The 25,621-nt window shown below is 38.6% G+C and overlaps 1 protein-coding gene across 11 annotated transcripts in view; it reads right to left on the reverse strand.

Annotated features, from left to right (window-relative positions):
• Positions 1 to 25,621, reverse strand: part of APBB2 (amyloid beta precursor protein binding family B member 2) — a 416,082-nt gene that overhangs the window by 81,825 nt on the left and 308,636 nt on the right. For 10 of the 11 annotated variants that reach the window (XM_007496529.3, XM_007496524.3, XM_007496528.3 and 7 more), the window contains 2 exons: positions 14,753 to 14,899; positions 4,038 to 4,165 (listed from right to left, as the gene is read on the reverse strand). In XM_007496529.3, the coding sequence (XP_007496591.1) occupies positions 4,038 to 4,165; positions 14,753 to 14,899 (275 nt within the window). Of the gene's footprint in view, positions 1 to 4,037; positions 4,166 to 14,752; positions 14,900 to 15,656; positions 15,810 to 25,621 lie in introns of those variants that run through there. The other variant, XM_056802565.1, reaches the window with a different exon arrangement.

The following is a 25,621-nucleotide window of genomic DNA, read 5'->3' on the forward strand; positions in this document are numbered from 1 at the left end:
TGCAAGACTTTTTTTTTTTTTAACTACAGAGGAGGGTAGGAATAGAAAATGATATACCCAGCATCTCGAATGACACTTTCCACTAGATGAGGGTTAGGAGTTTTTAGAAATGGTAACAAATAACACATTTTTAAAAATTTGAACTTATTGGTAGTTTGCAAAATTCAGGTTTCATTCAAACACACTGAGTCCATCTGTTTTCATTATTTCAGCTAGTCATACTTATGATTATTCTGTTGGCTCTTAAGATTTGGGAACTGACTTTTTGTAGAGAACTTTGTGTTGTTTTTTTTAAATGAACAAGGTAGCAGGTTAAGTCCTAGCTGATATGAATAATGTGTTCCATTCAAAAGTGATGTGTATTCAAATTCTTCCTATTTGAAGTTATATTTATGTAAAAAAAAGGTTAATTGGTTCCATCCCCACTGGAAAAATGCAATGTAAATCTGAATGGCATGAACACTTCCCACGATTTGTTATCCTCACTAATAGGGACCTAGATGGAGAAAAAAAAAATCCACTGACAATAATTATTAACTGTTCCTGTAATTGATCTTGTCATTCACAATGAAAGATCATTGAGATCACTGGATTCCCAGATGTGGTAATACTGAACTAACTACATAAAGAATTTCCATTAAGATCATATGACTCCCTTGGAGGAAAAAATAAAGGTAACTGCCAAGCCTAAACTTTCTTTGCTAATTTTGAAACTATGCTATTAAGTGAACCATTCTGAATTTTGAAAAAGCTTTTCTTGTCCTTCTAGCCCTGGATGCAGCAGACTTTTTTACAATTCCCTTTAACTATATGAAGAAGTCCCCAAAGATACTCCATTTGCTCAGCAAGGAAAACTACTAAAGAAAATGGAAAATGGGGCTCATTTCTAGAGCAAAATGAAACACTTTTATGTTTTATTCATGCAAAGTTAAAACCTCTTTCCTTTCCAGCATTTCAAATTGCATTTGCTCTTAAAAGAAAAATAAAAACTGGAAGCAGAGAAAGTAAAAACAGTCATTTCAGAGACACATTCTTCGAGGGAGCCCAAAACTCAGGGGACTAATAAGGAGACAGAACTTGTTTTCTCCTCTCCTACTTCTTAATTCATTGCTTCAAAAGGTAGCTCAACATAGAAATTTCCAACATTTAAATGACGTGCTACCTATTTTGATGGCCAGTATGGAAAGAGTTATAAAGGGAGCAGTGTGCTGGTGAATGGTTAACAACTGACTCTCCCAAAAAAATGATGTATGACACACTTTTAAATTTAATTTGCATCATTAACACGTTCTCCAACACTTTCTTAAGTGTGGGCACTCAACCAAACAATAAATCAAATCTTGATTTGTACCATTTGTTGATTTCCAAAGTGTAAATGCTCATAGGGCTCACCATGAGAAGTTAACTATTGGTTCACAGTTCAAATTGGCCCTAATACACCCCTGAATACTGGAGGTTTCCATTTTGTTCTAATGCACAAGCTCTTTAATCATCCAAGAGCAATTCCCATGACCACCAATATACTTGTTTGTAAGGTTGGAGCAACAGTAAGGAGTAAATGATTATACAGAGAAGGCCAAACCCATTCACTTGTAGAGGGAATCTAGGTTATAAAATCACAGAATCTTAGAATCTCCACTCCATCCCCAGGTAGGAGTCCATGCTCCGCCATCACCCGAAGAATGGTCATCCAGTGTCTGCTCAAAGACCCAGAGTGAGACAGGATGGCTTATTTTACACTGGTGCCATTTAAGGCTACTCTCTGTTTCACAATTGGAAATCTTCAGTGGCTGGAATATGCAAGCCTGTGTCTCTGAAGCTGGTGAAACCTCTTCCTATGAGAGTCAACTCAAGGCATGCTATATCTTTGTTTTCTTTTTAAACCTTATCTTCTATCTTAGAATCCATATTCACACAGTTAGGAAGCATCTGAGGCCAAATTTGATTCCAGAACCTTCCATCTCCAGACTTGGTTCTCTATTCCCTGAACCATCTAGCTGCCTCCAAGGCATGCAATTTGATTAATTATCCCCAGGCATCAACTTATAAATAATTTGAAAATGACAGTTTCTTCTCTATAGATACACATATCTACTTTATATATACATATTCATACACACATAATATTCACACGCACATAAAATAATTTTTATATTTATAAGTATTTATATTATAAGTATAAATATTTATATTTATAAGTATTTCATATATTCATTAATCTGAATGTGGCACTCAATTCCCTCATATTCTCCCACTATTTAATGCTACATCTGCAACCAGAATATCCAACAAAAGTTAAAAGTTACAACAAGGTTCTAATATACTATTATCCAACCACTAGTCCACAGAAAATCGTACCAGCAAATTAAAAACCACCACCTACTCCTTCCCTATGTCTTCTCCCTGTTCCACTGGTCCTTTCTTCTCCCTGGGTTCTGGCCCATGCCTTCTGAGTTCTTCCTAAAAACCAGCCACACGGATGTATTAGAGAGTTGAAGGTAAAGTTTAGGTTGGAAAAATCTGTTTAATCAACTAGTGTCTTATTAAATTAATTCCCCTACTCAAGTCTAATAGTGTCCATCCTACTGAATCAACGCTTGTTTAAAGTGCCCAGCATCCCTGGCTCACTTCCCAGTTCACCCATGACAGTTCAAAGAATTAATCAGCTGTCCAAGAAAATTTATCTAATTAGCAGGCAGAGAACACATTTCCGCCCTCTCCTCTATAGAGCCCTTCTCCATCCTCACCATCATTTGGAGCGTTGCCAAATCACCTCTCTCTAACCTCAAATCCTTCCTCCCCCCAAAGAGATCTGTTTGTGTCAATGCCCAGCATGACTTCAAGCACAGCCAAAAGCCAGGGCTAGCACCTTGTAGGATGGCTGCAATAAAAGAAGGTCAGGGAACGGAGCAAGTACTTTGTCTATTCAATGAAACATCCTGTGAACCCACCAGTGATGGACACGTATTCACATTTATGCCACGTTGGGGATTTTAAGACCATCAACATCAACTCTGAGGCACTGAGAAATTTGGATTTCTCAAACCAAATCAAATATTAAAATAAGTTTAATATTTTTACTACTAAGTACAATGAATTGTGCATTCATTTATTGATGAGTGATAACGCATGTAAGGAATATATGGACAATTAGCGAGAATACCTAAAAAAATAGTAAACAGAAAAACTCAAACCCCAATCAGAGAACTTCCATTCTAGCCAGAAAATAGATTACAATAGAATTTGTTCAGAAATACATATGAAAGGAATTTGGACAGACTTTAGCATGTGAAGGTTTAGGAAGAGAAACTGATAGCCTATACATTTTTAATTGAAAGTTTCCATTTAATTTCTCTTGTTTAATTATAATTTAATTATAATCATAAACCTAATTTATGGATACAGGAGCTATTAGTATCTATTGTACAGACTGCTATTTTTGAGCCCCCTCGTTAGACTGTAATAACAATGGGGACCAAAGTAAGACTGAAGAAAAGGGGTGGAAGGAAAGGAGAAGATGTAGAGAAAGTCTAGGTGAGCATCAAACTAGGCATACATTATAGATCCAGATAACAGGAGGATTTGCAGAACAGAAACACAGAAGACTGAGTAGGCTTTTGACCTGGGAAGTAAAAAACCTAGAAGATTCATCAGGCAGGGACAGGATATATATACACATAAATACTTGTATATATATATATATATATATATATATATATATATACAAAATAGATGTATGTGTGTGTGTGTGAATGCACGTAAGTATCTCTACACAATATATGCACACATATGTACATGCATGTGTGTCTAGATCTACAAGCACTTGCACAGACATATTTGAGTGTATTTTCATTTTTATAGATTCTAAATTTAGAATACTGCCAAATTTCATTTGTGAGTACAGAAACAACCAGGATAGAACTGATGTGTTCTATAAAACCTCACCAAAAACAAGGGCACTGAGTACATTGATGACTGGCACAAATCAGAAGTCAATTCAAGACTTGAAACAGAAAGGAACAATTGGCTTAACTCACCGGCCGTTGTCTCGGCCCACGCCCCACACACGGATGCTCACAATAGGTTGAGAATGAAGGACAGTCCGATCCATGGGGTCAACCAGATTGAGCATATCGTTCTCCAGAATGAGATACATGTCTTTCCCCTAAAATTCAACAAGAAAACAAGGCGTATTCTTCATGCTTGTTGGATGACTTGATCTTTTGGGGTGGAGGGGAGGGAGAATAAGCAGATTTATTTTTTAATAAATCTGCAGAAAATAGTTAGGCAAGAACCATTGAATTGCATAAACATGTATGAAGAACCCAGTATGAACAGAATGCTGAGCTAGGTGTTGGAAGAGATACAAAATTTAAATAAGTATAATATTTATATTATTATATTATATATTATTATTATATTATATATTATTATATTGTATATATAATATATTATTATATTATATATTATATATATATTATAAATAAATAAGTGAGATAAGTAATGGTCCCTGACCATTTCAACTTTTGACCAATTTAAATAATTGAATTTAATTCAAATTGAAAATAATTGAAATTCATAATAATTGAAATTAAATTATATGATACACAGACAATTTTATGGCAATATAAATATCACAGAATAAGCATAGGAGAAACCACAATTCTACAAGTGGAGAGATCAGGAAGTCTTTCTGGTAGAGGAGGCATTTAGGTTTAGCTTTAAAGCTTGGGTTGGAATTCAAAAAGCCAATGGCAGAATAAAGGCATTTGAAGCAAGGGGAATATAGTGAGAAAGGAAGAGGAGGAGGTGGGAAAACATGGGTCATGAAAGAGGGCACCAAGTATTTCAATCTGGCTAGGGGTGCAGTGTGAGGAGAATTTTATGAAAAAAGCTTCAAATACAAAGCTAATACTTTCAGGTCTTCAGACTGAGGGTTTCAAATACTGGGTTGGATTTACTTTCAGTAGGTAACAGAGAGGCATTGAAGGACTCAGAGTAGAGGAAGGTTTAAAGGATGGATTAATGATGGGCAGAGATGGGCAGATCAGATAGGAGGCTAGAAGGTTTAAGTAGATGGTAATGAGTGTTTGTACCATGCTGGTGGCAATAGAAAGAGAAAAGAAAATGGGATCTGAGAGAAGGAAGACAGAATTGGGCTGGTAATTGGACTGTGGTATAAAGCAGGAAAGAAAACAAGCATTATAGATTCAGACATGCAAAAGACCTTAGAAGATGTCTAGTTCAATCCTTTGGTAAGCGCAGAAACTGGAGTCAAGGGAAATTAATCACCCAAGGTTTCATGGGTAATAAGTTACAGAGCCAAGGTTGGGAAATGGGTTCTTGGACTCCAAGTTCTGGGTTTTGGCAATTGCACCACATTAGAAGTCCACCGTTGGCTAGTATTTCTTTGACTCAATTGCTACTCATTTAATGATTGGACAGAACAATGGTTAAGTACTAGAAGAAACACACAAAAAAAGTGTCGTGTGTCCTGTGGCGTGCACAAACAAGCAAGAAGGATGTGAACACACGTTTGTACCATTAAGAATAACTTACACTGACATAGCACTTCCCACAATACTCTAAGACATTCAAAAAGCAAGGAGAAGGAAAGGTCTTCAGGACTAATGAGCAGGTGTGCCAGCTTTGTATAACAAGCCTGGCAAGAAGATAACACAAGTATTTTCCTCTTTATTTCAGAGAAGAGGGATCAAATCAAATGAGTGTAATAATGACATAAAACTAGTGAAAGACAGAATAGATGGGAATAACAGTATAAGAGTGATTTGGAGAAAGGAAACATTATTTCTAGTTCTAAAGTGGTTTTTGTTTATTATTTTGTTTTTTAGATTGAATTACAATTTTTAAAGTATTTTTCATGTATTTTAAGATTTTTAGCATTTCTTCCCTTAATCCCCACTCTTAATTCCTGTGGGGAAAAATGCTATATTAGGAATGAGATGCCCTGAGTTCAAATCCTAGCTCAATTCCTTATGTGATCTTGGGCAAATCACTTCTCTATGGGCACCAGGTCTTCATCTGTAGAATGAGGAGGTGGCACTAGACTGACCCCAAGGTTCCTTCTGGCTTGCACTAGATAGGCTCTGATGTTTCTTCTAGCTCTAAATTCTTGGTCCTGTAACAGGCTACGAAATTCTTCTTTTGACTGAAGGATTCTCCCAAAGCAAAATCTACTTTAGAACTGAGAATCAGCAAACAAACAGCTTTACAAGTTACTAACAGACAAAGAACGCTACACATCCAGCAGGAAATGAAAAAGATAAATGATGGCAGCTGATTCACTCACATATTTATTGTGTGCCTACTACACTTGAGGCACTGTCCTATGATGGGACTATGGGGATGCAATGCTAAAAGAGACTTATCTACCATCTCCTTCCCTTGGGACCTTCCCATATAGTTGGGAAAATGAGCATATTCAAATGAATAAATACAAGGCAGTCCACAAATGCTGTGAGCAGCTTAATAAAACAAATACTAAATATTCTCTTGCTACAGAAAGGACACTGCGCTTGGGTCAGGGATTTTTCTTACAAAGATGAAAGATAACAAAGGGCTGTACTTAAGCAGTTTATATTCTGTAGAAATTTAGAAACATGGATACGGATTAGGAAATCTGAGGTAATTTGAGGAAGGAAAGAACAATGACAATCAAAATTGGGGAAATAGTTCTGTAAGGGTAATGGAGAGGGAGAGAGGGAGAGAAGGAGAGAGGGAGAGGGAGAGGGGGAGAAGGAGAGGGGGAGAGGGAGAAGGAGAGGGAGAGGGGGAGAGAACGAGCTGAGCCTAGCATGAAAAGCAAAGGATAACAAAAAAGAATATTTTTAAAAAAGCCATATTGGAGAAAAGGAGAGTCAAAGAAGGGACAAGACTGATGCTCTGGATGAACGAGATGGCTATAAATAATTCTGGAGGGAAGCTATTGCTGCTCAACTTTACTATTTCTTCTCTTTTTTCCACACCAAGGAGAATGATTTTTGGCCTAGAAAGGGCAAACTGGTGGTTCACAATGAGGTGAAAACCCAAGATGAGCAAAGCATAAGAGAATACCATTTCTATTATACACAAAATATGAGTACAACAGCTGTTCTTAAAGAGTTCAAAACACGAGGCTCAGATGTATTAATTACATCCCAGGATACTGAAAGAACTGAAAGATGTGATTGCTAAATTACACCAGGGACCTTTAAAAGAGCATGGAGATGACATTTAGAATACTGTGTTCCCTTTCTGGGCATCTTATTTTAGGACAGATATTAATAAGCTGGGAAGACTCCAGAAGAGGTGACACTGAGACGCTGAAGGGATTACAGGACAAAAGGATCCAAGATTCAGTTGAAAGGGATCTCAGAGGTAATCTAGTCCAATGACATCATTTTACAGACGAGGAAGACAAGTCCTTAAGAGGTTTAATCACTCACCCAAGATCATACAAGTAACAAAAATAACAGAACCAAGATTAGAATCCATGCCCTGTGATTCCAAATCCAAACTCTGCTTTGCTACACCAGGCTCAATATCCCGCCATAAGAAGATAGAGAAAAGAATTGGGGATGATTGGTGTTGAGAAGAGCTGGAAGGAGGAATGACTTGTAATTGCCCTTAAATGTTAGAAATATTAAAAGAGCTACCAAGGATAAGACTTTATAAGGCTTTCTTCTCATGAGCCAACACGTAATGATACAGATTCTGAAAGGCAGAGATGAGAGGAGAATGCATTTCAGGAATGGAGCCTAGTTCAAGTTATTGCACCGAGCAAGAGTTGAAAAGGAATTAGAGGAGATTTTACTTGTCCAGGTTAGCTGGTCCTGAGGGCATGTGAAGAAAGAGGGGCAAAGGCAGAAAACCTAGAAAGGACAGTTGGAGCCCAGCTGTTGAAAGCTTTAAATGCCAGCCTGTCAGAGAACTAGTTGGGGGTTTTTGTGGTCAGAATTATACCATAGGATTATTTTTGATGGTAGAAGATGGCTGAAGAGAGGGGTGACTGGAAATAGGAAGACGAATGAGAAAACTAATACAAAAATAATAATTCAGGAGTAAGACAATAGGTAAGCCTACTTTGAAAATTCAGTGGAGGAAGGAATCATTTCTTGTTGGAGCAAGATCAGGCAGGCACCATCTGAGATGGGAGATTTGAGCTAGTGCCTGGAGGATGGGTTATTTTTTTCAATATGCAGGAAGACTGGGACTGGGGATCCTGGGGTGTATAGAAGGATGTGAACAAGGCTTTAGACTGCAAATAGTCAATGAGGTCAAGCTGAGTGGCTTGTGTAGCGGGAAAGTGGAACACAAGGAAAGAAAAATACGTTGAGGCCCCATTTCGGAGGGCCTTCAAAGCTGAGATAAGCAAATAGCAATTTTATCTTCTTGGGAGTAAGAAGTCACTGGAGGTTTCAGAGCACCATTTGTGGCGTGAATTAAAGGGAGGATCTGAAGATGCTCCTGAGGCTGTAAGCCTGGGTACCTTCAAGAGAAATGGGGTGCTCTAAGAAATGATAAACAAGAGGATTCCAGAAAAAGCTGGAGAGATCTGCAGGAACTGATGCAGAGTGAAATAAGCAGAGCTGGGAGAACGTGGTACACAGTTACAGCAAAATGGTACATGATTTTCTATGAAAACATGGCCACGCTCAGCAATGCAATGATCTGAGACAATCCTGAAAGTCTTATGATGGAGGATGTTATTCACCTCCGGAGAAAGAACTATTGGAGGTGTCTTTCACATCAGTGTTTTTTTTTGTTGCTTTTTTGTTGTTTTGCTTTATTTGGGGTTTTGGTTATGTTTGACTTTGCTCTTATGACAACCAATATGGAAGTGTTTTTGCATGACAATAAAAAATGAAAAAAATAAAGATATAGGGAAAAAATGGGGAAACTGGCAAGAGGAAAAGGTTTTGGGGGAAAGATAATGTGTCCATCACTTTTGTTTGGCAAGGTATGACCAGTCATGGGGCAAGGAAGGGATGCAAAGGACTGAAGAGACAAGTAGAGTATAGAGTTGAATTGGCTCTCCAAGGGGGTTAAAAGGAAGAAGGGGTTAGCCAGTGAAGTAACAGCCTGGGAAAGAAGTGAGGGCCAGAGGATTTGGAAAACATGGTGAGGACAAAGGAAAGATCATGGGTCATAAGGCAGATGGAAACCCAGGAGGAGAGGCTTTGATCAATGATAAAAGAATTTCAGAGTTTATCAAAATGGAAAAAAAAACAAACTTGTGGATGAGGGTAAGATGATGAAAATCACCACCTCTGTGTGTAGTTGAGGTGGACTAGAAGAGTAACTTCTGTAGCCTAATTTTTTTAAAGGAATATTTGCATGGTTGTCTCATTCTTTTCATTTTTAGCATCAGGATCATATAAGAACTTGTATGTTGTCCGTGTGCACTGCAGAGCAAACTTCCTAAACCTCTCTGATCACCAAAAAATGTACTTCCCTCTTCTTGTGATCTGGAAAAATAAAATTCACTGATGGGTCTATTTGGTAGACACATCTACATGCTCTTTACTAGAAAGATGAGAGACGTTTATAAGATATTAGTTCGAGGAAAATCCAGAACAAAGTCTAAACAAATGTGGCAAACCTTTATTTAAACTAAGCAAAACTAAGGCTATTCTAAATTCCTGGAAATGTTGAAATGCAGAATTTTGCAATTAGTCTATCAAGTGTTTGAACATAGATAGATTCTTGAAAGGGCATAGAAATACACCATGATCTCTTGAGAATTTGCAGTTATGGCCCCTGAAATGTTTTGAATGCTATCAGTTTGTTCTATGAATCACCCCTTCCTGACAGCTGATCTTTCCACTGCATGACCTGACACCATCTCAAACTTGACATTTCTGAAAATAAACTCCTATGTGGATTCCAATGATAAAAGACCTTCAGGGGCCTGGTATTAATCTGAATTTTATTTATATAGATTTTCTGTAGCTTTTTAACAGGGATTTGGGGTGTTTGGGAGAATATAATTGTGGCAGCAGAGGGTGTGAATGATGAACTAGAATGGGGTGAGATGAAGGCAAGAAAACCAGGAAAGAGGATATTTCAATAGTTCAGTTCAGAGGTAATAAGAACCTGAACCTGAGTGGTGGCCATGGAAACAGAAAGAACAGCATGAATTCCAGAGACATTTTTTAAGGTAGAATTGACAGTACTTGGCAACTAATTGGGTGTTGAGGGAGAAAGAGTTAAAAATGGATATGAGATTTCAAGTCTGGATAACCAGGAAGACAGTTTTGCCATTAACAGGAAAAGGAAAGTCAAAAGAATGGTGGCAGGGGAAGGGAAGGAGCTGATAAAAATACACTGAACTTGCCTTGACAGTGGGATATTCATAAGCAGATGCTCCCCATGCAGCTGGAAATACAGTCCTGGGGAGTTCAGGGCTAGAGACACAGATTTGGGAGTCGCCTTTAGAGGGATGATAACTGTAGCCTTGAGAGTAAGTAATGGGAGTCTAGAGAGAGAAAATGGAAGAGAGCCAAGGATAGAACTGGGAATTTCCATAGCTGGAGGAAAGTTGAAGCAGAATTTGAGGACAAAAGCAAAGCAATGATTAGAGAGGTTGAGGGACACAAGGAGCGTTCAGTGTCAAGGAGTAGAGTTACAAGACAGAGAAAGTCATGAATAAATAATAATAATAGGTAGCACTTATATAGGGTGTTCCAAAAGCTTTAGTGCCATTTTAAGCTATGGATGAACAATAGCTATTAAGCTATTAAAGGTTAAAACTGTACTAAGACTTTGGGGGTAACTGTGTAGAGTGTTTAGGGTTTACAAAGTGCTTGTTCATACAGGATCTCATTTGATCTCCATGACAACCCTGGGACATAGGGGGCATTATCATTGCCATTTTACAAATGAGGAAACTGAGCCTGAGAGACTTTAAGAGATGTGTCCAGGGTTGCACAGTTACTAGATTGGAAGTAAGGTCTTCCTGACTCCTAGTTTAACACATCATCCAATGGACAGGGGAAAATTCTAAAGAGATTAGGTGAAGGAGGATGACAACTGAGAAAATGAAATGCAATTTGGTTATAGGTCAAGATGGCAAAGAGAAGGGGACTGCAAGCCTAAAGAAAAGGTTGTTTGGGTTTTGTTTTTTTTTTCCCAGAATGAAAAGCTTTTGTAAGCAAAGATAGTAAAGCAGCAGTAGAGAAAGGGCTAATGATGCAGGAGAAAAATAGGGAATGGGAGCTGGGAGTACAAATAGAGAGGAAAGCTTGATAATGAGTAATAACTGCAACTCAGGCAGGATGGATAATAATAGTATCTATCTCATAGGGTTGTTGTGAGAGGCAAAGGGTATAAAGTATTTTCCACAAAAGTGCTACGCAAACAGTAGCAGAAACTTGTTGTGCCTGTTGCTATCATTACACAGTACATCAAGATGATCACACTGTTTTTCCTCCCAACAACTTTAACATGTACATGGTGATCATATTATCGTCATCATTTTAGAAATGAGGAAAATGAGGCATTGAGAAACTAAATATCTTGCCCATAGTCTGGCAGCAAGTACGTGTCTGAGGTGGACCTTGAACTCAGGTTTCTTGATTCCAAACATATCTCCACAATTTGAAATTATTCTCCTCTAAAACTTGACTAAGGGGTTCCCTTCTCCAAGAAGTCTTCCCTGATTGCCCTTCTTTCTCAAATGCCCTTTGAGAGCTTTGTCTGGATTATTCTTATTAGGTTCTATTTGGCTTCATCCTCATTTGTGTATCCTTCATCCCTGCATTCTAATTCTTCATGAGCAGAGACTAAGTCATTTTTCATTTGTGTGTTGGCTGCATTTGGCAAGATAACTTGCAAAGAGGAGGTGCTTAATAAATGTTCACTGTTGCATTTGTTGAATATTCACAGCAAAGTGGGAGGCTGAGCCATGGATTGCGAATGAGAGGCTACAGGAAGGGTCAGGGACAGAGGTTTGATATAACTGCTATGGGGACTGGAGCAGGGCATCAACTAACGTCGAAATAAAGGATTCGTGGGCAGGACTGAGGGCTGCGGCTCAAAGGCTGGGTGATGCTTCTAGCCCTTACACCGTATGCAGGCAACAATGAGGGACAAAGCCAATTAAAATAAGAGTTTCAATCTCTTGGCACCAAATGTTTGCTGAAACAGGGGTTTCATCCACAAGAGTTTTGTAAAACTCTCTCACTAATGTAAATCACAATATTGTAGACATTTTTAATCAAGGCAACAAATATTAACTGAATGCACATTCTGGGAATATATAGCCAGAGGCTAGGGACTCTGGAGATAACAATTTATGGTTCTAGTATGAACAAAATGCTTTCCATTTCGGCCAAGAGCTTTTTTTTAACCCTTTATTTTCCATCCTGGAATCAATTTTCTGTATTGGTCACGAAGCAGAAGAGTGGTAAGAGCTACACAAGGTGACTTGCCCAAGGTCAAAGAGCTAGGACTTGTCTGAGCTCAAATTTGAACCCAGGACCTCCTGGTTCTCAATTCACTGAGTCACCTAGTTGGCAAAGATCTCTGCTGAGATCTTCTGAAATTCCTTCTTTTGACTGTATAAAGAAATCCAATAAACTTGAAAGCATTTTTTTAAAGTACCCATCTAATAAAATCTTTCCCTATATAATATATAATTAAGATAATAATGTCATATCTACATATACTTAATAAAAAATAGATATGTTTTGGCAATGAACTCATACAGAGGAAGGCAAGGAATCTCCTAGGGTGGGCATTTGGTTATGACATTTAAAATTTTCACTCTGTATCTGCATCAAGATCAACCATTCCCTCATCTTCATCCCATATCCCTTCCCATCTCCACTCCACAGACCTCTCCAATAATGTGGAGTTTTTTCAAAGCACTGAAAATCTACATCGCTAGTTAGAGAAAGCCCACAGTCTAGATGGCACTGAATGTACCCATAAGCTCTGGCAATCATCTTTGGATAGAAAATATTTGTAAGTACATTGAGTGAAAGCCAGCATAGATGAGTACATACTCCTCAGACTTTCCAGCCTGTCTCCCACCTTCTGTCTCCTGTAAATGGAATGTACTCTTTCCATATCTCTCCATATTTTAAAAACAATTTTAATTAGTTAATTAATTAATTTTTAAATTTAATTTTATTGATTAAGACATTTTTTCCATGGTTACATGACTCATGTTTTCCCTTCCCTCCTCTCATAGTCAACATGCAGTTCCACTGGGTTTTACATGTGTCATTGATCAAGTCTTATTTCCATATTATTGATATTTGCACTAGGGTGATCATTTAGAGTCTACATTCCCGATCATATCCCCATCGACCTATGTGATCCAGCAGTTGTTGTTCTTTTGTGTTTCTGCTCCTGCGGTTCTTTCTCTGGTCTGTTCATCTTTTGAACACACACATACACACAATCTTTCTCTACCTAAACAGTGGAAGGGAGTTTGTTTGCTTGTTTTAAATACTCATGTAAAAGAGAGAAAACATACTATTGCTTCTAAGTCAATTAACAGGCTTATTTCTGTCAGTCAATCTCTAAAGATTTACATTTCAGATTTTAAAGGAAAGATTTTATTTCAGAATGAAACCTTCACTCTGAATTTAAGGCCAGTGCTTTAACAGGGCATTCCTATTCATACAATCTCAACAGAAGTAGTTTCTTCAAAGTTAGCACCATGGAGAGGGCCTGTGGACTATCCAGTCTATGGAATTGGGAAAAGAACATTGGGGGATGCTTTTAAGTCTTATTCCATTTGGCCAGAGCAATGTGAAGAGCATGGGCTGGGGAGGGCAAGGGAGCTTGCTTTTTAAATTGTATTCTATGAACTTTCATAAAACTTTAAGAATGTAACCTATTAAAATCCTTTCTCAAATAGTACTAACCAGTGAGTTAAAATATAGTTTCTGAGGGGGCTAAATTCAAGAATATGGGGGCAAAGTCTGAAAAATTATGGGATTAATGAATTAGAATGACTATCATTTATGAGATTGCTATCCATGTAGGCACCGGCTGAGCCCTTTAATCAGCTCATTTGTTCTTCACAATAAGGAAGTAGGTGCTGCTGTTGTCATTCAGTCATTCCCCACTCTTCTTGACCTCGGGAACTATACTGTTCATGGGATTTTCTTGGCAAAGACACTAGAGTAGTTTGCCATTTCCTTCTCCAGTGGATTAAACAGAGCTTAAACAACTTGCTTCAGTCACACATTTACTGTTCTGAGGCTAGATTTGTACTCAGGTCTTCCTGGTTCTAAGCCCAGGGCTCTCTATCCACCGACCCACCTAGCTGCCCCAATCTATATTCTACAGTTGAAGAAACTGAGACAAACAGAGGTTAAGAGACTTGCTCATGGTCACATAACTATTTTAGTCTCTAAGGCTGTATTTGAACTCAGGTCTTCCTGATGTGTGCCCAATGGAGGCCCAAGACTCTATCCAATGTGCTTGAATAAGGTAATGGGAGGGATTAAGTAAAAGAAGGAAGTTTTTAAGTTTCTGGGAACTGTAGAAGTGTTAGCCCTCCCCTCAAGTACAGCTTGAATATGAAAGCTCCGACAAACGCCATAGACAGAACACGAGCTAATCATTGAAGGCAAACCCTGAAAACAGAATCTTATGAGGATTTCCTATAAATGCATGTGAGAAACACTTTTAAAATCCCCAGAGATGGAATCAAAATACGCATTCTTATTCTGCCTTCTGGAAGCCTGGGGTTAGCAGGGAGGCTTTGGAATCTTCTGCTGGGAAATGAGCTCACCTCTCCCCAAATGCCGACTGTGTCTCTGATGTCATTTTTGCAGTATGAAAGCTGTCGGATGCAGTTATTCACGGCCACACTGCTCTTACCAGGGGCAAGGTCCTCTTCTGCCATCTCTACCCATCCCAGAGAGCGGACAGCAAAACACTAGAAGACAGAGGGAGACAACACAGACTCACACATATCAGCACATGGTCAAAACTTTTACATCTCCATAAAACTCAAAATTCCAATGGACAAACTGGTATTTATCCATTTCTGTCAATCCCTGAAGATTGCATGTAATAATTAGTTCTTTATCAAATTAAGCTCTAGGACTTAAAAAACCCCAAAACTATACAAACATACTATTTCCTGGAATGACACCATATCTGGAAGTGAGAAAGAGCAATAGATATACAATGTCAGGAAAGGTGACTCACAAACATCTGTCTTCCCAGATATAGCCTAAATTCCAGAGGCTACCATCAGAGTGTCTATATTCTAAAATATTTACTCTGTTTTCAAACTTTGGAATTCAGAACACCTCACCTGATACTTCAAATCTAGAGAATGACAAACTTAATTTTCTAGAAGTTTATCAAAGTGAATTTTAATAAGTAAATTCAAGAAATTTAGGAAACTCATATAAATGCTCAAATTTGCCCAGCCATTCTCTTTTCCTTCTAAGATACCAACCAGAGATATAGCTTCCCAGAAACAAATAATGTATCAATCAAATTAGTATTTAACCAACCAGAGCATCCATTTGATAGAAAATGTTGTGTGTGTATATGTATAAATAAATATGGTGCCTTTTACAAAGAAAACAAAAGAAAAAATTCTGATCGCTGCAAAAATTATCCCTATGTTCTATGATCAATGGGAGTCTACTATACAATTTATAAGTCCCATATATGCGTACCCGGAGAAGTCGAAAACTCCTTGGTATTATGATATCCATAAGGCTTACGTGTAACAGAATATCTCTACTCCAGAGAGCCCTCTCCTACACTGTCTACACACCACACATGGTTCTGTCCCTTTTCTGGAATGCTCCCATTCTGGAATCTTTCATACTAGAATTTTCTCTGTCAGAAACTTCTACAGCGGAAGGCTTCAATGGTTCATATTTATTAATGGTGTGGCCATGGGCAACATACTTAACCTCTCTGAATATGCTTCCTCATTGGCCAAATGCGAATTATAATAATAGCACCTATTTTACAGGGTTGCTGTGAGTGTTGAATGAGATCAGAATTATGGATCTGGAGCTAGAGGACTTAGAGGACTTGTGGTCTAATGCCTACATTTTTACAGATGAAGAACTGAGGTCCAGAAGGGTTGAACTGGCATCTCATAGGTAGTGAGTAGCGGGGATAGGATTTGAAATGAAGTCCTTTAATTTAAGAACTAGTCCTCGTTCCACTGAACTACATCCATGAAAAGTTATGTTAGATACTCTTCAAAGCTGTTTATGTTATATGGCGGACCAGTGGAGAACCTGAGCCATCCCATCAGTTTCTTTCTTACTCTTGCTGCATGTGACAAATCAATTTCCTTTCCCCTCTCTTGGATGATATATTTGGAGGTTTTCATAATTTTATTTGTGGCCTCAGATTATGGACTTTTAGAAGTCAAGCCACTATCCCAGTTGATTACTTGATACCAATGGGCTTTCAATAGTCTCTCATACTATACCACAATGGGAATTTGGTTCCCTAAAGTGGGGAAGGTAGAGGAAAGGCCAGGTGTTAGTATATTGTGATAAATATAATGTGAAACATTAAAAGAGATAACCAAATGTGCTCTAAATAGCTCTGTGAGCTCAGTGGAAGTTCTGGTCAGCATAGGACACAACAGATTCTTCCTGAGGCTTTGAAATTTCACTGAAACACTAGAATTGATTTACCCTCTCCTCAATACCATTTGCCAGAGAGAAAAGAACTTTCTGGCATTAAAAATAGATGCACTTATGAAAAGGAATATTAAAAGGTATCTCTCTCTGCTACTCCCTGGTTGTACCCATACTGTTGCCTACCCTTAATCCCAGCTCTGCTCCAAAGTATTAACTGATAAAGAAAATGAAAAAAGTATGTTGGCTTCTCATTCTCTGCCCTACTCCCAAAAGATTTCATTAGCTTTCATATGTAAAACCTCATTTGGAATCAGAATATATTTTCCCTGGCAAGATGTCTACTTATTAAAGATTCAATATATAAGATGTAATAAATTGCTATATTATACCAAGAGAAGATATAGAAAGATTCTAGGACTGAAGAGAAGAGAATCTGGCTGGAAATCTTGGCTCTACTTATAAATAATAATAGTTAGCATTTATGTAGCATTTGAAGGTTAACTTGAAGAAAATTACTTAACTGAGCTTTAATTTTCTTATTTGTAAAATGAAGGTGTTAAAATTAATATGTTTATGATTCCCTTCTAGCTCCTTGGCAATGTTCTCCGTATTGTTCCAAGAAGCTGCTATAATTTCAAAGGACTTGTGTTTTTTCTTTAAATCACTGCATATTCCATCGTGGCCTAGAGAACAAAGCTTTTCAAATTGCCTGAATTTACCTAGAGAAGGACAGGGCCACAAGTGATAGCACAGTGCCAAAGCTAGAAGCCTCTTTGTCTTTTTTGATTGATACGCACACACACAAATGGACATGGCAAGTTCCCTTTGCCTGGGCTACTGTTTTGATTTTTCATTGATTTGAAAAACCTCATTGCTATCCTGCTTGGTCAAATCAAAAGGAAGATGTCACACCCTACCATTTCTCACTATGGAAGCTGAACTCAAAAAGGAAAAATGCATTGTTCAGTGCTGCCCTCCTGTGTCAAAAAAGTTTCATTCTCAAGTGATAATGAAGAATATCTCAAAATCTACAGCTTTTGAAGATAGGTACTGTGTTGAGGAGAGAGCACCCTGCCATATTTATGTGAGCAAAGTATAGCACCACATAGGCCTGCCCAAAAAAGAGTTTCAGGATGAACAATAGGATCTTTCTTGATGCTTCTTCAAAAAGGCTGAAGGCAACAGTCTGCTATGGCCAAATTTGATGACTGTGTGATTGGGATAGAAAAAGGGTTCATGCAAGCTCTCAGTCGACTCAATGGAAACAATAATAAGCATCCATCTTCACAACAGTTCTATAAGGTAAGTAGCATTCTAACATTTACATTTTACAAATGAGAAAACTGAGGCACAGAGGTGCTCTCTCTCTCTCTCCTCTCTCTCTCTCTCTGTCTCTCTGTCTCTCTGTCTCTCTCTGTCTCTCTCTCTCCCTCTCTCTGTCTCTCTCCCTTTCTCTCTCTCTCTGTCTCTGTCTCTCTGTCTCTCTCTCTCTCTCTCTCTCTGTCTCTCTCTGTCTCTCTCTCTGTCTCTGTCTCTCTGTCTCTGTCTCTGTCTCTGTCTCTGTCTCTGTCTCTGTCTCTCTCTCTCTCTCTGTCTCTGTCTCTCTCTGTCTCTCTCTCTCTCTCCCTCCCCCATTCCCAAAGTCATACAATGAAGTAGCTTTAACACATAGCTTGTCTAGGAAAAAAATGGCCCAGAGAAAAGTTAGTAAGATCACAAAGGGTATCCTATCTCCTTTTCCTCCCCTCCACCACCCAGGCACTGGAATCCACCCGAGAGCCACTGTCTTCCAGTTTTCTAATCCCTAATCCTTATCAAAAATAATTGGACTGATATCATTAAATTCTATAAAAGTTATAAATGTCATTGTGTTGATGCCCACATATTTGCATTTTAAGCCTTTTATCTCTAATTCAGGAATGAAAGGCTTTCAAAGCTAAAAGAACTTTAGGTAATAACAACAGGCAGAAGACTTCCTCTTTTCCTGGAAATCACATATTCAGATGAGCTCCTTTTTTTAGGCATTATAGTATGGGGGAGCAAGGGGGATAAGAGGCACTGTGGCTGTCCTCCTGAGCCCCTTCCCTTAATCCTGACTTCCTGCTCCAAGATTCCTAGATGCCAGAGATTCAGAGTGCCCAGCCTGGGTCTTAGCTCCTCTATTATGGAAGGAGCATAACTCTTGAACTCCAGGCAAACAAATCAGTCTCATGCCTCAGGGGTTTCTGTTGGTCTCCAACTTTCCAGCATTAGAAACCCAGAAAAACCCAGTGTGCAAGGGCAGGTCTCCAAGCACTGACCCCTCAGATGTCTGACTGTGTCCAATTGTGAGAGAATAGCAGAGAAAAGGGCTGAAGAACAAGAGATGATGATAGACAGGTGAGAGGACATCTCAGCACGAGAGCTCTAGGCACTGGGTGGGCAGCAAGTCCTTCCATGAGTAAAAATGTCAGTGTGTTTGTAAGTGATGACGACGAAGAGGAGGATGAGGAAGAGTAGGAAATTAATGGTTTGGACATTTGGGGAAAGCGGATTATACAGTTACCTCGATTGAGAATGGTATAAAGGGAAAAGCTAAAATCTGGTTTGGGTAAAAGTAACACTAATTACAGTCATTGGAGGGAGCTGCTTACAATTTATTTCTAATTACTCTGCAATACAATAGCCATTATGATTAAATGTGTAGGCTTCACTTTCTTTAATTTGGTGCAATTCAATAAGCATTTATCACGTGTCTGCCTCACAGGGGAGCTAACAAACGAGGCAGCATATGGAAAGTGCTTTGCAAATCTCAAAGTTATAGAAATTCTAGTAATTATTGTTGTTGTTTGTTTGTTGTTGTTGTTGTTAGGTGCCAGGCTTTGGGGTTTCAAAGAGAAAACCAGAGAAGGCAGCGGCAAGGAGAGGGGAAAAAAGGATGTCTGCAGAGAAGCAAAAATAAGACCTCCACAAAGTAATCAGGGGGAAGAAGGGCAGGCGGGTATTGCCACCTGGGGACAGAGATCAGGCAAGTGTTCCAGGAGGAGATGGCAGTGAAGCTGAGCCAGTAAGACAGCTGCAGATGGCAAGAGACAGGTAAGAAGAAAAGCAGAGAGGCTAGTTTGCATCACCTGTGAACTGAGTGAGAGAGAACAATGTGAAATCAGTCCAGGACAGGGAGTTCTCAGACTGGGAAGGATTTAAATGCCAAACAGAAAAGTCTGTATTTGAAGAGGGCAGATAAGCAGCTTTTGTGTATAGGCAGTTAGTTGGCATCACAGTATACAGAATTCCAGGTCTGGAGTCAAGTAGACTCCCGAGTTCAAATTTAGCCTTAGCCATGTACTAGCTGTGTGACCTTGGGCAAGTCATCTAATCTCTGTCTTAGTTTCTACAACTGTAAAATAATAGCATCTACCTCCCAGGCTTCTGAGAATCAAACAAGGGCTTGCATGTAATAACTGTATGAATATTTTTGAAGTTGTTGAGTCTTTTCAGTCATGCCCAACTCTTTATGACCCCATTTGGGCAAAGATACTAGAATGGTTTACCATTTCCTTCTTCAGATCATTTTACATATAGAGAAACCAAGGCAAACAGAGTTAAGTGACTTGTCCAGGCTCACACAGCTGGTAAGTGTCTGAGGCCAGGGTTGAACTCAGAATGAGGAATCTTCCTGGCTCCAGGTCTGGCACTCTATCCATTGCACCACCTAGTAGGAACTATATAAATAAAACTAAATAAATATAAATAAACTATATAAAGTAGGAATTATATAAATTATATAAATATATAAAATATAAATTAAGAAACTATATATTTGATCATGCTATATAAAATTAAATCAAGAATGGGCATCATAAAAATTGAAATTGTTTAGATCTTAATATTTCTGGTCTTCAATTTGCTATTTGTTTGTTTTCAATGTTGGGGCATACATTTTTGGGTTGAGTTCATTACTTTTATACTCAAAATGCCAAACTCTGAAATCATTCCTATTCTAGAAGATTATATATATATATATATATATATATATATATAAATACACACACACACACACACACACACATATATGTAAGAATAGAATGCAGAGCCAGGGATAGCCCTTTACTTAAGTTTCTGCCATATATGGGAGAGTATTATGTGCTTTAACAATGGAAACTTATGGATATGATTGGGGATGTAGACTCTAAAGGATCACTCTATTGCAAATATTAATAATATGGAAATGGGTTTTAATCAATGATACACATAAAACCCAGCTGAATTGCTCATTGGCTCTGGGAGGAGGGAGGGAAAGAACATGAATTAGGTAACCATGGGAAAATATTCCGAATTGATTTATTAAATAAATAAAATTTAGGAAAAAAAAAACAATGGAGACTCATTTCCAACTAGAAGATGGGATCCTCTGAGTCTGGTGGCTTGAATCAGAGGATCATAGATGTCTCATGAACTGAGAAGCTACTTCCTGAACAGTGTTTTCCATTTCCAAGTCTGAGATAATAATGTGGTCCAGGGTGAGATGGAATGTATGGGATTTTTAAGAAGTCACTCCATCTCTAGGTCACCATCAATGCACACAAAGCAGGATGGGGTGGGCACATCCTTCACTGGACACCCATAGATTGTAGGGCTCTTTGTCTAAACTCCAGCCTATTTGGAAGAACCTCACAGGGAGTCACCTGGGGAATCTCAAACTGCGGTTGACCCAATTCTCAAATCAGGCTGAAGTAGAAGAATAAAACTGATTAATTATTCACTGTTTTAATGACCTCTGTGGTAAGACACCCCCTCCCTAGCCTCCCTGCTACCGAAGAAAGCAAAGATAGCATGAGTACATTGACCTCAATGGGCTACTGTACATCTGTTCATGCTGTTTTCACTCAAACTGCCTGTAATATAATGGGCAGCCATGCTGAAAACGAGGCATGGAGCCCTGCAGGAGGGCCCCTGGTTTGGCAGCATGATTATATCTACACCCACTAGTGCCATCTAGTTAAGTTTTTCCACTACTAATTATCTTTGGAGTTGGGCGATTCAAGTATAAACTAAACAATGGACTAACGTCTAATGTGTTTTACCACAAGAGAGATGAATAAAAATAAAGCAAAAAGCACTGAATTCCTTTTGTCTGTTAAAGATTCATTAGGAAGAATGCCATGCTTCGTGGCAGATGACTAGGTTTCAAGTCCATTCTTTTCTATTTGTGGGATCTTCATTCTGAGTTCCAGTTAATTTCCCTGACAACATAGGACTAATAGTACCTTCCTTACCCAACCAATTTCTGTAAACATTTATCACCTGTGTACCATGTGCAAGGTACTGTCTCAGGTGCTGAAGGCACAAGGATAAGTCAAAAAGTCAAGAGTTATGGGGACTATCAAATGAGAGAAATGATATAAAAAGACAAAACTACATGTACATCCTTAAATAACTGTGAGAAGATTATAATCTGCTGGGGATGCAATAGGTAAACAGAGCCTCCCAGGCCCATGATCTCTGAAGCTAACTAGTATAGTGCTTTTATTTTACAGATGAGGAAACTGAGGTCCAGGGGAAAATGTTACTTATCAGTGGTAAGCAGAAGAGCCCAGTTCTTCTGACCCCAAAGTTGGCGAATTTTTTGCTACACTCTTTAGTTAATTAAAATATTTTTGTTGTTCAGTCAAGACCCTATTTGGGGTTTTCTTGACAAAGATACTGTAGTGATTTGCCATTTCCTGCTTCAACTCATTTTATGGATGAAGAAACTGAGGTCAACAGGGAGTCACATAGCTGGTGTCTGAGGCTGTTTTTAAACTCAGGAAGAAGAGTCTTCTTGACTTCAGGCACAATACTGCACTACCTGGCTGTCTAATGAAAAATATACTTTCCTGAGTTTTGAGATGTAGCCTTCATCCTTCACCCCTCATATTTAGTGATAGAAATTAGCCAAAGATCGTAAGCACCCCCCAAAAAGAAGAGCTAACACTGCAGTCAGTCCCAATCCTCTCCTATGTAGTAAACCAAGACATGAAAGTCAAATGGCTAAACAGCAATCTCTATCTTGCTAAATATACTGTTAGCAAAAGGAGAGTGATGGATGTGGCTTAGGGTGAGGAAGCACAAACATCCCCCACTACTATAAAAAGGCATCAAGTACACATTTTTCTTCTGATTGAATAAAAGAAGTTCAGATAAGGGATAGGTAAAAAGGAAAAATGCCCATTAAATAAGTACTTACTGTGTGCCAGGCACTGTGCTAAGAACTTCACAATCATTACCTCATTTGATCTTCAAAACAACCCTCAGAGGTAGATGCTATCATTATTCCTATTTTACAGTCAAGGAAACAGAGGCAGACAGAGGTAAGACTTGTCCAGGGTCACACAGCTAGTAAGTAATTGATGTGAATTTGGGTCTTCCCAACTCTAGGACCAGTGTTCTACCCAGGGGGCTATCTAGCTGATTCGAAGAATAGGAGCCGAGTCCAAGAAATATATTATCAATGAACACATGTTTAGGACAGAGACTATTTAATTTTCCCTTTGTATTCTCCTGGCCTACTATGTATATAGTGCCTAGCACACAGCAATCACTTAGCAAATGTTGGTTGGGGGATAACTGTTAAAGATTTTAATTAGACTGATAATCATCCATTTTAACAAATTCCCACTTACAGAAATTCTTCATCCTCCCACCAGTTAGTCAAAGCAAATTTATCTAATGCAATGAAGGGAAAGGAAAAACCAATGCCATTGAAAGCAGGCAAATGCTCTGACATGCACAGATAATGGCACTGGCCTAGTTTCACAGTGTTGTCTTCAGGGATTTAAAAGTCAAGTTCATCACCAAATGAAAATGTCAGCCCTTCTAAAGTCTGTCATTGCTTTTTTCCCATGCTACTCCTATGCTAAGGAGAATGTTCTAAATTCATGCCATTAGTCTGTAGAAGGTGCTCAGTGGGTCCCTGTACTCGCTGAGCAGCTTGGAATAAGCAGGCAGTACTGATGGTGTTGCCAATTTCTAAAACTTGGTTTTGAACCAGAGCACCATGAGCTGTATGCACAAGGAAAGTTACTCTGAAAGGAAGAGAGGTGCGGACTCTGGCCTGATACATTAATGAAGGAACCCTCTCTGGGGGCTCTTCAGTTTCCTGTTTTCATCAGGGTTACTGTAAACTCGTTTATCATACTTTACTGAGAGATCTATGCAAGTAAACACTCAAAAAGACTAAAAGTCTTCAGTTTCTAGAACAGCCCTTTGTTTTCCTTTATCCCTGATTCCCTAAGGATGGGCAGAGGCCAGAGACCATTGGATTCCCTATGCCAAAGCTGGAGAATATTACAGTTTTTGCTTGTGCTTTCTCTCTCTCTCTCTCTCTCTCTCTCTCTCTCTCTCTCTCTCTCTCTCTCTCTCTCTCTCTCTCTCTCTCTCCCTCCCTCCCTCCCCCCCTTTCTTCTCTTCTTTCCCCCATTTCTCTCCTTCCTTCTTTGTCTTCTCCTCTTCCTCCTTTTCCTTCTAAATTTGATATACATATTTTTGGATTACAGCATTAAAGTAATCAAGTAAAAATCATGATAGCCAAAATGTAAGTAGTGCTTTAGGTAGGATTTGGAAAATATTTTATCTTATCTCAGCTGGTCAGTGCATCTTCAGGAGAGATCCTATACAAACCACTGTTCTGAAACCAAGCACAGTGGTTGCATTTCCCCAATCACTCAAAGAAAGAAAGAAAGACTTTTTGAGCTAGAAGGCTCCTAGTTAGACAACTAGCTCAAGGTATTGATGCATCTATTGGTCACAAGCTAGGCAGAGGCAGGACTAAGCTTCACTCCAGATTTCGACCTTCATCTCTCTTTCTACCATACCATTCTCTACCTCTCTTCTTCCCTGGCACTCAGTTAAATGTTGAGAAAGGTGTCTTAAGGAAGGTAGAGAGACTCAAACTTTTTGAAGTCAAGGTGTGTGTGTGTGTGTGTGTGTGTGTGTGTGTGTGTATTTACTTAAAAGAGAACATTGTGTATTAATGTTAAAACACATACATTTCATAGTCTTGAAGTTGGGGAGAAGTGTAGAGGTCATCTGGCCAGTCCAACCTCCCACCAGGTAGAGGATTTCTCCCTATAATACTTTCCATGAGTAGTTCTACATGTTTTTTAATTTTTAATTTCAGTTTTCCAGTTACATATAAAAACAATTTTTACCATTCCTATTTTCAAATTTTAAACTCCAAATTCTCTTCCTTTTTCCTTCTCTCTTCTCCCTCCCTGAGAAGGCAAGCACTTTGATAGTGCTACTTCTGTCATAGGTATACAAACTCAGTATTTTATAACCTATGCCTCCAATTATGGCACTAATAAAATATTAAAAAGGCGAGACTAAGGATAAAGACTGTGCTTCTAAAGCACTCCTCCAAGGATTACATCAATTCATTAACCAACATTTTTTGGATGTTGACTACGAATTCACCTAAATTTTACACAGCCTAGGGGGTCTTTTTTTGGCTTCAACTATGTCATGAGAGGCAGCCTCACTGAAATAAAGATACAGTACATCTCTGGTCTAAGTCTTTATTAGAAACTCTATCAAAAAAAGGAAATGAGATTAGCCTGAAATGACTTGGAAAATGTTCAAATTGAAATAACTCTTTGCAAATAAGAAAACCACAGCCCAGAGAAGGGAAGTCACTTACTCATTACTGCACAAATCAGGGAGATCTGAGCCAAGGGGTCCTGATCTCAAGCCAATTTCCTTTCCACTAAAACCCATGCTGCTTTTCCTATACTGAGTGAATCCACCCTACATTCTAGTAACCACTACATCCTTTTCTAAATGCTCAAAAAGCATCCTAGAATGTCCTAGAATTATGCCAGGAATTAAGATCATGTTCATCATTCTATAATTCAAAGAATACACCCTTTCCTTTATTTTTTTTAAATTGAAACATTTGACCAGCATTCTGGCCTCTTTCCCATTCTCTATGATTCCTCAACAACTACAGACTTCATGAGGAAGCTCTTTCAGCACCCTAAGATGCCATTTATCCAGGCTAGAATAATTAAATTCAT

The sequence above is a fragment of the Monodelphis domestica genome, chromosome 6 (assembly GCF_027887165.1).
Source record: "Monodelphis domestica isolate mMonDom1 chromosome 6, mMonDom1.pri, whole genome shotgun sequence".
NCBI lineage: Eukaryota > Metazoa > Chordata > Mammalia > Didelphimorphia > Didelphidae > Monodelphis > Monodelphis domestica.